At 35.8% G+C, this 19,967-nt stretch overlaps 1 protein-coding gene across 1 annotated transcript in view; it reads right to left on the bottom strand.

Annotated features, from left to right (window-relative positions):
- Nucleotides 1-19,967, bottom strand: part of UQCC1 (ubiquinol-cytochrome c reductase complex assembly factor 1) — a 92,611-nt gene that overhangs the window by 62,335 nt on the left and 10,309 nt on the right. Inside the window, exons 2-5 of the mRNA XM_059038094.2 lie at nt 18,714-18,818; nt 7,861-7,944; nt 6,836-6,943; nt 1,239-1,311 (exon numbers count right to left, since the gene is read on the bottom strand). Coding sequence (XP_058894077.1) covers nt 1,239-1,311; nt 6,836-6,943; nt 7,861-7,944; nt 18,714-18,818 — 370 coding nt within the window. The remainder of the gene's footprint in view (nt 1-1,238; nt 1,312-6,835; nt 6,944-7,860; nt 7,945-18,713; nt 18,819-19,967) is intronic.

Here is a 19,967-nt window from a genome sequence, read left to right as displayed (position 1 = left end):
TGAATTCATGTGCTCAAGTATTTTTCATCAGATCTTTTTAAAACCTCATCCTAGGGCTTCCCTGGTGGTGCAGTGGTTGAGAGTCCGCCTGCCGATGCAGGGGACACGGGTTTGTGCCTCAGTCCGGGAAGATCCCACATGCCGCGGAGCGGCTGGGCCCGTGAACCATGGCCACTTTGCCTGCGCATCCGGAGCCTGTGCTCCGCAGCAGGAGAGGCCACAGCAGTGAGAGGCCCGCGTACCACAAAAAAAGGAGGAAAGTTTTCTTTCCTGACTATGAGTAAATAAGAAATGGAAGGTGGATACTAATTAGGATTACAACTCAGCACAGTATTTTAAGTTTCCAATGAAATATTGTATCAATCTGCTGAAATAGTAAAATCGACAAAACTTGCATTTAATTTTTAAAAACCAGTTATTAAATAATCAAAACTTCATCTCTTTCTTGTTGTTAACATAATTATATATAATTATTGGCTGTCCATGAAAAATATCAAGTATATTTAGTTAAGTGTTTGTTGCTTTGAGGATAATGACTATTACCACAGATGTGCACAGAACACATTTCCTTCCAAAATCTGTGGAACTGGAAACAGCTTAAACTTTCCCAATGACTTTATAAGTATCTGCTTTAAATGACTTGTTTATAACTACAACAGTTTACATTAACAAAATGAATACTGTATTGATATAATCAACTGCTAGTGATGATGATCTAAACCAGTAAAACACTTTTGGAAAGCAATTTATCAATGGGATAAAAATAAAATTATATGTGCCTTTTGACTCAGCAGCCCTACAGAAAGAAGAAAAATCATGAGGCATATTCCAGGTTAACTAAAACAATTATAAACTAGGAATAAAAGAGGAATGATTGGCCAGAAGTTCATGTCAAAAATACTGAGTAAAACATCCAGAACGTAAAACAGGATGTGTTTACTCTGAACACTCTTATGTAAAAAGATGCATGTGTAGACAAGGGGGAATGATGATGTCAAAGTACTGGACAAATTTTTAGGTCTTTTTTCAAACTTGTTAAAATGTCTTATTTATAGGGTTCTTTTGGCCTTTGTTTATTCTATTAAAAGAGAAAAATAAGCAGCTTTTATTATACATTTTGTTCAGGACAAACTGTTTTACTAGTAACTTAAAAAAAAACCGATCCTACCAAGACACAATCATAAAAATGAAAAGTAGATTCATTTTCCTTTTCACAACTATCGAAAATAGTAACTTACTTAGAAAGAATTCCTCGAAGTCAGTTTTCTCCACACAGCTAGTATACATGCGCAGGGCTGCAATCTTAATCTTCTAGACAAAGAAAATAAAACCAAACTCAAGACATGACCAAGTGAATGTTCTAGTGCCATTAGATATAGGTCACAGAATCTTATATTTTTTTCAACTAGAAGGATGGGTCCAAACCTGTCTCTAGCCATTCACAGACTTCACACAATTTTACGATTTTGGCATCAAAATGTCAAAAAGGTTTTTCCAATATTTAGACGAACTCTCTCCTTTAATTCAAACCCATTTCACCATGTTTCAGCCTCTAAGCCATCATTCAGAACCATCCACATTAATTCTTTATAATCTGAAACCCTTTATATTAAAAAAATTACCCATTCTCCTGACCAAAAACAAACAAACAAAACCCTCCATCCTTTGATCTTTCCTCAGAAGCCCTATTAACTATTCTGTAAGTCTTTTTTTTCCCTGAAGGGAGGGGGTCATTTTTTAAAATGTTTTCCCTAGTTTTATAGTTTGCTGATTAACAGAATACTATGTTTATAAATAAGAGTTTCTAATGAATGTAAAATACAGTAAAAGGATCAACCTTTTACTATTCCCCAAAGCATTAAGAATTCTCTTAGAATCTTGATCTGGGTGGTGGTTTTAATTTATTCACTGAGCTATATACTTAAGATTTGTATATTTTATTGTATGTACATTATGCCTTCACAAAAACCTAAAAATGAAAAATAAATTCTTATAAGGGTTGAACTGTAGGTCTGAAGACCAACTCAGTGCTAAAAGAAGAAGAATTTCTAAGGGCTTTCAAAATATTTCCTTAAGGATACAATTAAATTAGTCCATCAACAAATGGCTCGTAGAAGCTTATTTTTCCTTAAAATGACAGAGAAAATTACTCAAATATTCACAAACTAAAAATTATGTATATGCAGAGAGAATGGCAACTGAAGAAAAACCAATCTAGAATTTTAGCAGAGCTGTTTTGTTATTAAGGTTCAAAGTCACCAAGGATATACTATATCCAATACTATATAATACTCATATTTCAGTTTTGGATGGGCAGAAATACCTATAATAAATTCAAGTATTATGCCTTTGATTGCACTTAAGATTTTTTCATTTGCTAATGTTAAGTTTTCAATGATTTTAGTCATAAGTTCATATGGGGGAAAAGTGAACAGAACATATAACAAATGGAAATCAGATATACTTATATGGGCAGTAAGTCAGCATTGGAAGTCCACATTTAAACACATGGTGAGACACTAAAAATAAAAGAGCAAATTAAACCTAAAAGCAAGCAGAAAGAATGATATATAAAGATAAGAGCAGAAAGCAATGAAATTGAAGACAGAAAAATAACACAGAAAATCAAAAGAGGCCAAAGCTGGTTCTCTGAAAATATCAATAAAATTGACAAAAATTTAATAGAACTGATCTAGGGGGGAAAAGAAGGAAAAATAGAGAAGATACAAATTACCAACATCAGGAATCAGAGAGGAGAGGAACATCACTACATATCCTAAAGATATTAATAGGATAATAAGAGAATATTTTGAACAATTTTAGGCCAATAAATGTGATTACTCAGACGAAATGGACAAATTCATTGAAAGATACAAACTACCAAAGCTCACTAGAATAAATAAATAACATGAATAGTCCTATCTCTATTTTTAAAATTGGATTTGTGGCTAAAAACCTTTCCCCAAAGAAAACTCCAGGCTTGATGGCATCACTAGAGAATTCTATCGAATATCTAAAGAAATGATACCAAATCTACACAAACTCTTCCAGAAAAAAAGAGGAAAGAACACTTCCCAGCTCATTCTATGAGCCAACATTACCCTGGTGTCAAAACCAAAGTCATCAGAAGAAAACAAAACTACAAAACCATAGCCTTCATAAGCATAGATCCAAAACTCCTTAACAAAATACTAACATCAATATTTTAAAAGGAGATCATATCATGATCAACTGGGATTTATCCCAGGAATGCCAAGTTGATTCAACATTCACAAATCAATAAGTATAATTCACCATATCAGCAGTCTAGAAAAGAAGCATGTAACTTTTTAACACCTGAGGTTCTGGGAAGTATTTGACATAGAACACATTTTTGGAAGCACTGGTTTGTACCATCACCAAACTAATGATATCCTAATGATATCGTTATCCTAATGCTTTGGCCTTGACAGGCCTATTCCTATCCTTGAAACAGAGAGTTTAGGACATCTATAAGCTTTTGTTTCAGTCAACAAATAATTTATTGAGCACCTAACTCAGTGCCTAAAACTGATTTGGACACTAGGAATACAGCAGTAAACAAAGCAGTTAAAAACTCTTTTCATGGAACTTAAAGCCTAGTTCAACTATCAATATATTTATAATTTTAAGTATAATTCCTAATGGCCTATGTCTTGATTTTTTTTTTTTAACTCAGCAGTTTCCTTCTGTTTCTCATATATAGTCTTCTGGTTCATAATTAATCACTCTGCCTAAGGAAAGGCACACTTGCCTCCAAGGCCCAAATCATTCCACAAGAAAGAGGTTTTTCCCACAACATGTTCATGAAGCAAGCATTCATTACAAATAATGAAGACCTCACCAGATTGGCCAGTGTATTTATACAGTGCTCATACTCTAGCAATCAGGAGCATTTTATAGTTCCTCACTTTTCCTGCAGCGAGGCCAAACCTTTATACCTGGGTGAGCCATTTTCCTGGACAAATCTCTAAAGCAAGTCCCTTAAGACCATCACACAGGGACTGGAAATAACAACTCGGGGAAAGAACCGCTTCAAGATTCATGCATTAATATAAGTTAAAGAAGTAGTTGGACTAAATTTCCATCCAGTCAATACATATTGTTCTGGTCCTCAGATGACTTCATTCTAACTTTGGAAGACTTCATCAGTCTACTTGACTAAAACACAAGCAGCTAAAACAGGTTTAGGAAATGAAAATCAGCTCTCCCACTAACTGATGCATTTTGTACCATCCTACAAGATAAAAAAAGAATCTAGTAAAAGGCTTACACTAAAACAACTGTGTGAGAGTTGGAAGGGGCTTTGAAGTCATTTGAACTTTCTATTCTGTACTGGAATTCCTTCTACAGCATTCTTGATTCACGGTCAACTATCTGGGCCCCTGTTCAAACAAGTCCAATGACCTTGTGAGGCTACCTATCCCATTGGAGGACAATTCGTGCTAAAGTTTTGTTATATTGAACATAAATCTACTTCATGTAACATTCAGTAAACATTATCTTCACACTGGAATACCTCAGATTAAGTCTCCATTTTTTTTACGTTTGCCCCTCAAACACCTGAGAAGGACCATTATGTCTTCTCTTTTCCAGGCAAAGTATCCCTATTTCCTTCAACCACTCTGCATTCAACAGTTTCTGAAGACTTCACAAGGCTCACTTCCCACTTCTGAATGCATTCCAGTTTGTCAGTGTCCTTCAGAACAGGAATAACTTTTTGGCTTAATGCTAATCTGAAAACTGCCTATTCAATGACATGTGGCTCAATCAGTTAAATGTTATCCTTATCTTATCTGATATTGCTCCATAAAGATAATGAAAAAGAATGGTTATTTCAGGATAATCAAATAGGTAAGGAAAAGCCTCATTTAAATTCCTAAATATGGATCTAGAAGAAAAATGGAACTACACATGAAAACATTACATAAAAAGATGGAGGAAAGCTGGCTGATACTGCTGATTGCAGAGAAAAGCAGACATTTTACTCTCTAATGAAAGACATGAGAAAACACAAAATTCAAAGATTCTCGCCAGTGCAACCCAATACATGTGTCTGCCATAGATTTCTGAGTCAACATTTGCTGAAAAGGGCTCTCAATCTTTCAATATGGAAAATTATACCTACATCTTCCCACCCAAAATATACTAGAATGTCATACTTTAATGTTTTGATGTTATAAATTTTAAAAATGAAGGTTACAGGAAGTAGACACTGCCACATCACAAAAGAGTTTTTAAATGCAAATATTAGGAACTTAGTTGAGATCACAAGGGAACCAAGAAAAATCAGAGACTAACACTAACTTAAACAGTGAAGAAATTTTCCTGATGATTTAGTAATCCTCCAAATGGTAGCCAAATTTCCCCCTGGAATCATAAAAATACGGACGAGACAAAGCATATGGAAGCAACCAAGTGGAACTCAACCGTCAAGAAATGAATAAAACAGTAAATTTTTTCTCTTTTCTTTCTTTCTGTTCTCATTTCCCTTTTCTTTTAATTTCTTACTTTCAAACAAAACACACATTTTAAGTTTTTCAATCCAAATGTATTATCGCAAATATTTTTTTAATAAAGGAAAAGATCCTGGTTAATAATATTACCAAATATACCAGTGATTATCATTTGTCAAAGAATTATGATGTAAAAAAAAGATAACTTTAATGAGCATAGCTAATATTTCATTAATGATTAAGAAGACACTTCATAACCTTAGGGTCTCGAGGACATCATTATAACCTAGTAATGTGTGGGCTATCTTCTATACTTTTCAAAGCCCCTTACAAACAAAATGCTTGTGGAATCACCATTCAATTTATGTAAAATGGAGATTATAGAGAGAAGCCTATATTTGCTACAGTGAGAATTGTTAGGAAGAGAGCCAGATATTATAAGAAGAAACTAAAAGTAAAGTCCACAATAAAATTTAAATTCTAATTTTACTCCAACTTGTTAAAATGGTGTAACTGGAATAATTTAGTCATTTGGGGCAAAGTTATGATGTTTTCTAGAAAAGTCTTCCCTACTGCTTTGTGTTGGTTTGTTTTAATGTATAACTTACGACTGATTAGGCTTATCCAACATTCTAGCAACCTTGAAAAGTATTAAAGGGTACTTTTGCCATAACTGCAGAGAGAAACAGTAGTACTAGGAGATAACTGGGCTGAGAAAAACCCAATGACTTGTGTTTTATTATTTTAATTGGTTAGAGGCGTTGCTATGAAAGTCCAGGGGCAGTAGCACCTGATGTAGAGAGGACATTCATTCATTTATAGCAAGTACCATAAAACAGATAACATGCTAGGCCAAGACCTGATTAGGAATGACACAGTTAGCAAACAGCCCTCATAATATGAATTACAATAAATCATAGAATTGATTAATTTTAAAAATGCTTATTAGTAAAATTTTTAAGTCACTACAATGACCTAGGGAAAATCACTTACGAATCACAGAGAGTGTTTCCTTAAGAGCAGTGCCCATCAGAACATTTGGCCCATCTAACTGCTTAGAACTCATCTATATGGCATAACATGTAGCAAAGACCTGGAAAGACCAGTGTTATTGGATTGCCTGCTACTGAGATACTTCTAAGGAATCAGGTTAAGGGAGTAGAGGGACTATTTCAGCCCCACATGCTGTAGAGAACTGACTTGGAATGGGGGACAAGGGGACAACAACATATTTTGAAGCTCTCAAAATAATATAAGCATTTCACAAAAAGCAAAGCAGAAGCTTTAAAAAATTCTTCTGTGAAGAGCAGAAAGCACAAAGCTCAAGAAGAAAAATGAAAAAAAACTTAAAAAGACTTTACCCATTTACTGTATTTCAAAGGTCCTGTGAATCCCATGGCTTCTATTATCTTTGTGAAGGCACCAACCTTCTCCTCAACAGGCTGTGGGGAATCCTTGGTAGAAGAAAGCTATTTATTCAAAAAGAAGGAAACCAAAATTAGTTGCAAAAAAGTTTTTTTAAAAGAATGCTTTTATTTCTCACTAGGGTCTAAGGGCATTTTTTATTGCTTAGATTTTTTTTTTAACCTAGAATTTTAAATTCTCATTTTTCTGGGTACCTTATCACTCAGTACAAACACATATGGAACCCTAATAGGTGTCCTCTAAATTCCAGAGCAGACATACCCACCTCACTGATCATATGTCTATGAACCCATGTCTAGGAAATGATAGATTTGAGGTATCAGAATAAAAGTTCTATAGAAAAGAGTACTGTAAAAAAGAAATCTTGACCCCCACCTCCCAAAGAACAATTCTGAGAAATGTGTTCTATGTTTATTGACATTATGGGAAAAGGAAAGAAAAATACTGTCTGAAAGCAGTCAAAAGTCATTCAAAGTCATAATCAATCAAAGCATGCACTGAATAAATGTTTTTAAACTCTTGTATTTTTTATTAATGACTATAGGAGATATAAGTTTTGTAGTTTGCAAATAAATTCAAAGGAAAACCTATTCTAATGCTAAGCCTCTCTAAATGAAGGCAGGCTATATATCCAATAAGAAATTCTCCATAAGTTAAATATTACTTTATTTTTAACATATAAAAAAATCTACAACACTTTTTCTCTAAAGTGTTTTCCAAGCAAGAGAGTACAATGTTAGAAATATAGGACATGGGATCAGACACCTTAGCTTCCAACATTCAGTTGGTCTGTCTCTTCCCATCCTTGTGACCTTGGGCAAGTCACTTCACTTCCCTGAGCCTCACCTTCTGCATTTGATAAAATTTCTTGCCTCATCTAGCTAACAATTTTGCTGAATTTCAAGTAAGAACACTTGTATGAAAGCACGCTATAGACATAGAAAGAACTTGTAAGTCTCACCTTATTTGTGGTATGATACTTCCTACTTAGCTGAATGTCTACTACTGATCCACCACATGCGAGGGCCTGGCTCATCTGGGGCCACTGGGGGATTTAAAAAAAACAAAAAAACAGAGGTAAGCAACACTGAGCATCCACTTCAGAGGGTTAATGTGATCACAGCTGCTTCAAAGTAAAAAAATACAGAATCTTTCTAGCCTTGCTTAACTCAATTCCTAATGTTGTCTACTACATGCTCAATAAACATCTGTTGAATATCTGAATAAGTAAAAGAACGTAAAGTACCTTTCACAACATAGGTACTCAATAAACAGTAGAAGTTTTCATCATCACCATTGTTATCAATCATTGTTGTTCAGATCAGAACTGTCTTCCTCCAATGTTCACACTGCATTTGAAAGCACTTTGGCAATACAATAGTCATTAGTTAAAATTATATGCCAGGCACTATGTATTTGCCTTACATATATTACCTTATCTAATCCTCACCACAATCCTACCAGGTTGGTATTATTATAATCAAGACGTGTAAACATAGTTTTGAAAATAAATTCCTAAGGAAAAAAACAATATGCAAGAGATCCTCATTGTAGCATTGTTCACAAGAGTGAAAACTGGGGAATAAGTCCAATAAGAAAGGAGGTGGTTAATTAAATTAAGGTACAGTCACTCAATGGGAAATCAGATAATCAGATTTTTAATAGGCTTTATTTTTAAAAGCAGTTTTAGGTTCACACCAAAAATGAGCAGAAAGTACAGACTGCTCCCATATACCCCATCCCACACATCCACAACATCCTCCACTATCAACATCCCCCAACAGAGTGGTACATTTGTTACAATGGATGAACCTACACTGACACATTATCACCTAAAGTCCACAGTTTACATTAGAGATTATTATTTTTAGCAACATGAAAATACACATAATATGTATAAAATTATAGGTAAACACATGAATGCATAGAGACAAGTCTAAAAAGGAACACACAGAAATGAAAGAGTTATTTTGCTATGCTGGTAGAATTATGGAAGAGTTTAAGAATCTAGTTTCCAAACTCTCAGTAGTTATATTTCCTTTACAATATAAAGGGGTGGGGAAGGAACAGCAGGAGGGTTCAATTCTGGCTTCTTCCAAGAGATGGGACACATGAAATGAAAATGATTTTTTCTTTAATCCTAATGAAGGAAAAAAATAGAATTTCTAAATGTGGAGAGTTACTGTTTACTTTTCTTTCCAAACAAGGATATTAAAAGATTAGTCAGGATTCTTCTGGTCAGTCCCAAGAACACTTATGCTTTAATTCACAGGTATCAAGCAGGCTTTGTAACACAGAAACTAAACAAAGAACACCTCCCATTACATCACATATATCAGTGTAATGGTCCACTAGAACAAGAAGCACTTAAACAGGTTCAAAGAACACAACTAACAGCAGCTTCAACAAGCTGTGCTTTGGGGCAAGGTGTATGTCATGATCTTTTTCTTCCCCTATAGCTCCAGGAGTAACCAATGGATTCCTTCTGTGACTGTCTCACCAACTGCTGTCCTTTCACTATTTATGGGTAACACTGAACATGATATTGAACAACCAAAGTACCTAGGCATCTAGCACCAAGGACAACATCTAGTTTCCCCATACCTAAACATATCTGTAAATACACACATATACTTTTTTGTATTACCCACTCTTGCCCTTGCCCCCCCAAAAGATTCCCTTGACCTTTAAAAACATTAATTTTTCCTCTGTTTAAACCAAAAAGGTATAAAGTAACTTTCTGTGAAAGAGAAAAAATACCTCAAAATACTCAAATGTCACTTTTTCAAAGAGGCCTTTTCTGATCACTTTAACTAAAATAGTTTCTTATCATCCCATTATTCCCTATCACAGCAGTACCCTGTTCACTTTACTCATAGTACTCATTACAATGTACAATTATACATTTATTACACACACTTATTTTCTATCACCACCACCAAAAATATCCATGAGGGTAGGAACTAGGTGTAGTACCAAAATCAAGTACAGCGTATTATACACAGGAAACCCTCAAACATTTGTTGAATGAACAAACCCAACCACCTGTATGGTTATTTCTTATTATATCCTTCTTGTTCTTATCTACACATATGCCATGCATACATGTTTCATTTATCGAACCTTTATTAAATACCCACAATATGCCACCCCTTGTGCCAGTTTTTAAGATAAAACAATTACTATCCTATGGAGCTCATAATGTTGTGGTGAAGAGAAAGAAAACTCACTACACAAGAAAGAGAACCGAATATCACATTTAAAAATGTTTAAAGGGGCTTCCCTGCTGGCACAGTGATTGAGAGTCTGCCTGCCGATGCAGGGGACATGGGTTTGTGCCCCGGTCTGGGAAGATCCCACATGCCGCGGAGCGGCTGGGCCCGTGAGCCATGGCCGCTGAGCCTGCACGTCCGGAGCCTATGCTCCACAACGGGAGAGGCCACAACAGTGAGAGGCCCGCGTACCACCAAAAAAAAAAAAAAAAAAATATGTTTAAAGACCACACACACACACACACACACACACACACACACACACACACACACACACACACAAAGCACTAGAAAGGATACAGAGCAACTAGAACTCTCATACTCTGCTGATGGGAGTGTAAAATGGTACAATCACTTTGGAAAATTATTTGGCAGTATCTATGAAGCTGAATGTATACACATTCTGTAAGATTCAACAAATTCATTCCTAAGTATATATCCCAACAGAAATGTGTACATACATTCACAAAAAAACATGTATAAGAATGTTCATAAAAGCACTATCAATAAAAGCCCAACTGGAAGCAATCTAAATATCCATCAATAAATAAATGTCATATAGAGTGAAGTAGGTCATAAAGAGAAAAACAAATATCATATATTAATGTATATATGTAGAATCCAGAAAAATGGTATAGACGATCTTATTTGCAAAACAGAAATAGAGACAGATGTAGAGAACAAACGTATGGACACTAAGGCGGGGGGGATGAATTGGGAGATTGAGACTGACACATACACATACACTACTGATACTGTGTATAAAATAGATAACTAATGAGAACCTACTGTATAGCCAGGGAACTCTACTCAGTGCTCTGTGGTGACCTAAATAGGAAGGAAATCCAAAAAGGAGGGGATAGATGTATATGTATAGCTGATTCACTTTGCCGTACAGTAGAAACTAACACAACATTGTAAAGCAACTACACTCCAATAAAAGTTAAATAAATAACTTTTATTAAAATAAATTTAAATAAATAAATGGATGAATGAATTGTGGTACAGTCATATAATAAAATACTATACAACAATGAGAATGAATAAACTATTACTACAAAGAGTAACAGGTGAATTTCTAAAACAAAGTTGAATGAAAGCAGACAAACACAAGAGAATACATGCCATATGTTTAAAAGGCAAATACTCTCTGATGTTCGAAGTGAAGACTGTGGTTTTAACCTTGGCTAGGGATAGTGACTAAAAGGGGACCAAGGAGCTTCTGGGGTTCTATTTCTTGTTCTGGGTGCTGGTTATATTCACTTTGAGATAATTCATTGAGCCATACACTTAACGACATATCTTTTTTTATATTTTTATTATACTTCAATAAACACTAGAAATTTAGTGAGAAAAGATCTGGAGTCATCAGAAAAAAGATCACGGATAAGTCTTAAGAAGTGGGCAGGAGGGGGGAGGAATAGACTGAGAGGTTTGGATTGACCTATACACACTGCTGTATTTAAAACAGATAACCAACAAAGATCTACTGTATAGTACAGGGTACTCTGCTTAATATTCTGTAATAACCTGAATGGGAAAAAAACTTGAAAAAGAACAGATACATGTATATGTATAACTGAATCACTTTGCTATATACTTGAAACTAACATAACATTGTTAACCAGCTATACTCCAATATAAAATAAAATTTTTTTTTAAATTTTAAATTCATATATCCATTAACCCAGCAACCGTATTCACTTCTAGACCCTCAGTCTTACAGGTATAATCATACATATGTGAAAAGTGCATTGTTTATAACAGCAAATTATTAGAAACCACTTAAATGTTCATTTATTGAGATCTGTTTCAATATGTATGATGTGTCCATGCAATGGAATATGATGTAGCATTTCTTAAATGAGTTTTAGATGTACAGATATTAAACTACTTCCAAGTTACATTTGTTAAGTGAATAAATGATGTATAGTATGTAATCTGCATTTATGTATGAAATTATAAATTCATCTCTGTTGTTTAAAAAAAAGAATGGAAACAAAAACAAAAAAAACTCAAAAGCAAAATTTATTTAATTATGTTCTAACTAATACATAGCACTATAAAATTGCACATAGTTGACTGACTGGTTTATTCATTCTATCAAGCCACAGATATTTATTAAATGCCTACTGTATGTCAAAGCACTGTTCTAAAAGCTTGGAACACTAGAGTGAATGTCTTACAAAAAGTCTTTTAGAAAGTTGTCTTTCAACTTGTATAGTTTCATAAATACTATATAATGATGATAATGAAGATGAGTACTAACCGTTTAAATACTGTATACTTCTTTCTTTTCTAAAAAATTAATTCTTATTGGCATATAGTTGCTTTACAATGTCATGTTAGTTTCTACTGTATGGCAAAGTGAATCAGCTATACATGTACATATATCCCCTCATTTTGAGATTTCCTTCCCATTTAGGTAACTAAAGAGCACTGAGTAGAGTTCCCTGAGCTATACAGTAGGTTTTCATTAGTTACCTATTTTATACATAGTATCAATAGTGTATATATGCCAGTCCTAATCTCCCAATTCACCCCACCCGCCTTCCCCCTTGGTGTCCATACGTTTGTTCTCTACGTCTGTGTCTCTATTTGTTTTGCAAATAAGATCATCTACACCATTTTTCTAGATTCCACATACATGCCTTAATATATGATATTTGCTTTTCTCTTTCTTACTTCACTCTGTATGACAGTCTCTAGGTTCACCCACGTCTCTACAAATGACCCAAATTAGTTCCTTTTTATGACTAATATTCTGTTGTATATATATATACCACATCTTCTTTATCCATTCCTCTGCTGATGGACATTTAGGTTGCTACCATGCCCTGGCTATTGTAAAGAGTGCTGCAATGAACATTGGGGTACATATGTTTTCTTGAATTATGGTTTTCTCTGGGTATATGCCCAGTAGTGGGATTGCTGGGTCATACAGTAGTTCTATTTTTAGTTTTTTAAGGAACCTCCAAACTTTCTCCATAGTGGCTGTATCAATTTACATTCCCACCAACAGTACAAGAAGGTTCCCTTGGGTTTCCCTGGTGGCGCAGTGGTTAAGAATCCGCCTGCCAATGCAGGTGACACGGGTTCAAGCCCTGGTCCGGGAAGATCCGAATGCCACGGAGCAACTAAGCCCATGTGCCACAACTAGTAAGCCTGCACTCTAGAGTCCACAAGCCACAACCACTGAGCCCACATGCCACAACTACTGAAGCCTGTGCTCCTAGAGCCCATGCTCTGCAACAAGAGAAGCCACTGCAATGAGAAGCCCGCATGCTGCAACGAAGAGTAGCCCCCGCTTGCCACAACTAGAGAAAAGCCCGTGTGCAGCAATGAAGACCCAACACAGCCAAAAATAAATAAATAAAATTATTTTTTAAAAAAAGACATATTAAGATTTTGCTTTTATTTTTTGCTTCCTAAAAGGTTCTAAAAATGAAAAGACCTCCCTGATAGAGAGAGGGAGAGAGGGGGAGAGAGAGAGAGACAGAGAGAGAAAGAAAGAACGAGAGAGAGAGAGAAGGAAGGAAGGAAAGAAAAGAGAAAGAAAGAAAGAAAGAAAGAAAGAAAGAAAGAAAGAAAGAAAGAAAGAAAGAAAGAAAGAAAGAAAGAAAGAAAGGGAAAAGGGGAAAGGAAAAGAGAAAGGAAAGGAAAGGAAAAAGGAGGGCAGGACTCAAGCAATTCTTCAACACTATATGTATCTGGTCCTTTTAGCAAAGCTATAAGCTCCACCAGGAGACAGTCTATCTTATACTTCTTTTATTTTCTGTCCCATTGCTCAACACCATTCTGGGCATGGAGTAGGCACTCAATAAAAACTAGGTGGGGTTTTCTTTTTTTTTCCAAATAGAAGGACAATCTGGAAAAGGTCCAGAAAAGAACCACAGGAATGATCAAAGAGATGAATCAAAGGTCCTAGTGGAAAGGTTAAAATAAATTGAAGCTGTTTAGCTTGGAGAAAAAGCAACTGAAGAACTAAGGAGTAACTTAGAATAACAACACTTGAGCTGGAAGGAATCTCTGAGATCTTCTAAGTCCAACCTTTTCCTTTCACAGATGAGGAAACTAAGACACAGAGGTTGCAACTTGCTTAAGGTAGTTTTAGGATTAAAAAAAAAATTTTTAAGTTTCAATTTACAAGGTGAGGAGAAAATTTACCCAAGTAGCATGAACATAAATACAACAAAAATAGCAGTTACAATTTACTGAAGATCTCCCATATGCCCAGCACCTGTATGCTTGCTGTTTTACTTATGTTATCTCACAACAACCTTGAAAAGTTGATACTATTTTTTCCCATTTTAGAAATAAGAACACTAAGGCTCAAAGAAGTAAAGTTCATTAAGGGGTAAAAACATGTATTCAGAGCTATCTTCTTTCCCCTGTATCTAACTGATTTCAAAAACCTGCATAGAGTTCAACAACACTGGCTCATGTACACTTAGCACCCAGATCTTAATTTCTAAATATTCCAAATATCATTCTCCAATAAAAGAATCCAGGGCTCCTGGGAGGAAACTGTTAACTCTAGGGCTAGAGCAAAGAAAATACAACATGAACCTGAAACATCTTGTGGTGCCAAGAAACAAGGAAGTGTTCAAAAAATGAAGGCACGTAGAAGGAACTTGAAGGAGTTCTCAACAGCCAAACATGGAACAATTTGATCAACAAAATAATGAGAATAACGCATTATAACTCACAGAATAAATATGCATTAGCTCATACTGATACAAACAAAATAATTGAATAAATAAATAAATGGAGAGGAAGTGACAGCTCTTCCTTACAGTAGAATTCCAATCAAGAAATGTAGTAGGCAATGACGGAATTAGAAAATGACCATAGGGCTTCCCTGGTGGTGCAGAGGTTAAGAATCCGCCTGCCAATGCAGGAGACACAGGTTTGAGCCCTGGTCCGGGAGGATTCCACATGCTGCGGAGCAACTAAGCCCTTGCGCCCCAACTACTGAGCCTGTGCTCTAGAGCCCACGTGCCACAACTACTGAAGCCCGCACGCCACAACTACTGAAGCCCGCATGCCTAAAGCCCATGCTCCGCAACAAGAGAAGCCACCACAATGAGAAGCCCACGCACTGCAGCCAAGAGTAGTCCCTGCTCGCCGCAACTAGAAAAAGCCCACGCACAGCCACGAAGACGCAGTGCAGCCAAAAAAAAACAAATAAATAAATTTTTTAAAAAAGAAAATGACCATCAAGCAAACACCATAGTAATGACTGTTGCAGTCAAGAACCATAAACAGAATTACCACATGATACCACAATCCCACTTCTGGGTATATATCCAAAAAAATTCAAAGCAGGATTTTGGAGAGATGCTTGCACACTTATGTTCACTGCAGCATTATTCACAATAGCCAAGATATGGCAGTAACCCAAATGCCCACTGACAGAATGGATAAAGAAACTGTGGCATATATATAGATATAGATATATAGATATAGATAGATAGATAAAATGGAATATTATACAGCCTTTAAAAAGAAAGAAATCCTGCTCCCACCCCTCACCCCTGGGTGCCCACGGACCCAACAATAAGCCCTTATAAGACATTTTATACAAACATTTACAAGTTGTTGTAATAAATTATTCAGCTTAGGCTGCTTCATCTTTTGTAGTTCTTGGACCTTTTCTTAATCCTTTAAAATGGACATCACTGATTGATCCTTTCAGTCACTATCTTCTAAGATCTTGGAAGTTTGGGGACGTTTTTATATTTATGCAAAAAAAGGAACAAAATAGTTGAAATAAAAGTTTTTATCAAAACTCTACCTCCTGGGGCTTCCCTAGTGGCACAGTGGTTAAGAATCCGCCTGCCAATGCAGGGGACACAGGTTCGATCCCTGGTCCAGGAAGATCCCACATGCTGCGGAGCAACTAAGCCTGTGAGCCTCAACTACTGAGCCTGGGCTCTAGAGCTTGTGAGCCACAACTACTGAGCCCACATGCCACAACTACTGAAGCCTGTGCCTAGATCCCGTGCTCCACAACAAGAGAAGCCACCACAGTGAGAAGCCCGTGCACCACAAAGACCCAATGCAGCCAAAAAAAACCAAAAAAACCCCCACAACATTGTAAATCAGCTATATTTCAATAAAAATTATTTTTAAAACTTCAAAAAAAGAAAGTATGATGAGAAACAGGATATTTACATAATCTCAAAGTATCTTCTCACAAGACACCTACTAATTACAAAGGGGAAAATAGTGTTTTATAGTAGAGGAAGCTGACAGACACCAATTTAATAACCAAGTCATCAAAGTCAACATCACCAGTAATAACTGGCATCATGTATCACATGATATGACCCACTGAGAAGGAAACAATATCACTTTTGCCAAAAATGCATAGCCTCAATCTAATTTTAAGAAAATATTAGACGAACCCCAATTGAGAGACCCCAAAAAAGACATTAATGGGGAAAAAAAGTAAAACTGGAATAAGGTGTATAGATTAGTTAAGTATCACATCAATGTTCACTTCCTGGTTTCAATAACTGCACTATGGTCATATAAGATGATAACATTAGAGGAAGCTAGATGAAGGGTATAGGGAACACTACCATTTTTATAACTTTTCTGTAAGTTTAAATTATTTCAGAAGTTAAAAAAAACTTTTTAAGTAGACTCATCAAAGTATGACAGAACTTTAAGAGGTTACTTAGAAAAGACAGATTAGAGTCCAATGTCCCTAGCCTTTTGAAATTGATGTAATGAGCTCCTCCTTCCACCATCTCTGCACACATTATTTACAAATGATTTAGAACTTATAGGAAAAATTCTACTAAAATTTTCCAGTGCACGAAAATAAAAATAAAAATAGAACCTAGTCCAACTCTGAAAAGAAATAGCTACATGACTACCCAAAGTAGATGCCTCTTCTGCACAAGCATATTCTTCATTCATTCAACATACATTTAGTGCCTTCTCTGTGCCAGACTTAGTGAGAAGCCCAGGAAATACAGGTAAAAATAAGACATGTCCTCAGAAGGGCAAGGCTTATACACTAGCTGGAGGGAATTACTCTATATTTTAAGTATTTTAATATATTTTATTTATTTATTTAAATTATATAATATATAATTATATACATCAAAAATAATTTTTCATTGCATTAAATATGAAAAAGGAAGTGAATGGCTACAAAAGGAATTTATATAAATTGGTAATGAAAATAAATTCCCAGTAGATAAACAGAGAAATGATGTAAGTATATAATTTTTACAAACCAGAATATAACTGATAAACAGAAAAATGTTTAACCCTGATCAAGAAATGCAAAGCAAAACAAGGTAACATTTTCTACCCAATTAGTTTAAATTTTTTTAAAACATCCAATTTAGGGGAGGTAATGATGAAAAACTAGTTATATAAACTTGCTGGTGGCAGTATAAATTAAAAGAACTTTTTGGAGAGGAAAACTGCTTATACCCTTTGACCTAGGATACACCCTACTAGAAATTTATATTTAATAAATAATTAAAAATAAGAAATACTATATAACAATAAAATGGTAACCACATTAAAGTCTACCAAAAAATCTGTAAATAATTTTAATATAAACAAAGGCTAAATAAATAACATGTAGCCACTTAACAAATTAATTATGAAATCGATCTAACAACGTGAATAATGTCTGCTCTAATAAGTGAAAAAGCACCAGAACATAAAATTCTGTGGATATTTGTTAAGGTACCTAGGGAAAAAATTAGTACACACATACATACTTAAGGATTGGAAAAGAACCAGCAGATGTTTTCAGGTTTGAAGTCATGGGTGATTTTTATTTCCTTTATTACTAAATTATTTGTACAATTAACAAAAATCAGGAGAAAAAACTCTCAAGGAGGGTCCAAAGTAAACTACATTATAAAGAATCATGTGGAGGCTTCCCTGGTGGCACAGTGCTTGAGAGTCCGCCTGCCGATGCAGGGGACATGGGTTCGTGCCCTGGTCCAGGAAGATCCCACATGCCGCGGAGCAGCTGGGCCCGTGAGCCATGGACGCTGAGCCCGCGCGTCCGGAGCCTGTGCTCCGCAACGGGAGGGGCCACAGCAGTGAGAGGCCCCCGTACCGCAAAAAAAAAAAAAAAAAAGAATCATGTGATCAGTGGTAAACTAAGGCCTGAAATAATTGTTCCTTGGATTTTTATGTTCATAAAAAGGAAAAAAATAAAGAAACATTTTTTACCCCAAATAAAAGTGGCACAAAGTGGCTACAAAGAAAAAATTGAAGAAAAGTTAACTCTGAGATGAATATCTGGAAACACTCCCAACAGTAAAAATCATCAGACTGTATCATGGTATCCTAGGCTAAGTTCCACTGCTGGGGTATTTAGAAGCAACGCCCTAGACACCATACAGTAGGAATCAGTCCTGAGCTGGCACCACAGAGACCCAGAAGTGGTCTCATGAGGTTTTTCCATCACACAATTTGGTTGGCTAATCTATAAATACATGACATTTGCACATAAACACTAAGGTTTTTTCATACCAAGCAAAGGAATAACAAATCTTACCTGGGAAGTACCAGACAGAGCCCTGCCGTACTGTCCCTGTGTATGAGACACAAGTAGCAATCGGCTGCATACTGGAACCCACTGGGAGATGCTAATCCGGTTCCTCTAGAGAAAGAAAAAGTAGTCTGTCAGGAATCTCTATCAGACTCCATGTGTAGAAGGCAAAGAGTGTACCTAAATCTAGAAATCCTGCCAGAACAGGGCACATGAAAGGATAATTTCCAAAACAGGACTAGGACCAAGCCTCCCTATGCTCATCTCTCCTAGGATAAAATGTACCCCTGCCTACCACGGACTAGATGAATTCTGGTAATAGCTGACCCAAACCGGAGGACATGAGCTCCCTCTCAGAAAGTAACAAAATAAACCTACTTCAGGAATTTTACAGTTAGCTTATCATTTAAATCAGAGTTTACAATTCCTCTTCATAAACACTGATTTATAAGCTCTTCATAAAATCCCTTTACAGTAAACAGTGCCAGGATTACCATTATCCCCAAAAGGATGAAGAAACTAGGGCTGAAATTTTTAGGGTGGGAAAACACACTTGGGCAATTTGATTTCCAAGACAAAGGGAGATTAAGTGGGTGTTAGAGCTATGACTGAGGCCCAATTTTTCCCTCTGGCATTAATTGACCTCAAAAAGGTCTCTGGACTAAAGTGAAAGGTTCGGCTAGAAAAAGGAGGAGCTCTACCTTGCTAAATGAGAAGCCTGCTTTACTTTATGAACCTGAAATACAACCCACTGTATAAATATGGCATCCACATACACTGCACTGGAAATCTCTATTCTAGAAACCAACTCTGGGAGATCAAAGGGTTTCTTTCACTTGGCCTGTAGACCTTATAGGGCCATAATGAGGACTGGATATACCAAACTGTTTGAAAACACTTTGCCAAGCATCAACTACAATAGTAGGAGTAAAAGATCCATATCCTAGTTTAAACTCAGCTACTTTAATATGATCTTTAGAAGTAATTACACCTTTATGATACTCAGTTTCCTCTTAACAAATATAAGCACTTACTATGTGCCAGGTATTTTTCAGGTACTTTACATATATGAACTCATTTAAACCTCATAATCACCACCCAATGACTTAGGTATATTGTTAGTATCCCATGTATATGGATAAAGAAATGGAAATATGGATAAGATAAGTAACTTCCCAAGGTCACATGGCTAATAAATGGCGGGGTTAAGATTTGAATCCAGAAAGCCCAACTCCTGGATCCATGCTCATTTATGGGATG

This window comes from Kogia breviceps, chromosome 14, assembly GCF_026419965.1.
Source record: "Kogia breviceps isolate mKogBre1 chromosome 14, mKogBre1 haplotype 1, whole genome shotgun sequence".
Lineage (NCBI taxonomy): Eukaryota > Metazoa > Chordata > Mammalia > Artiodactyla > Physeteridae > Kogia > Kogia breviceps.
This window is presented reverse-complemented; position numbering and strand designations above follow the sequence as displayed.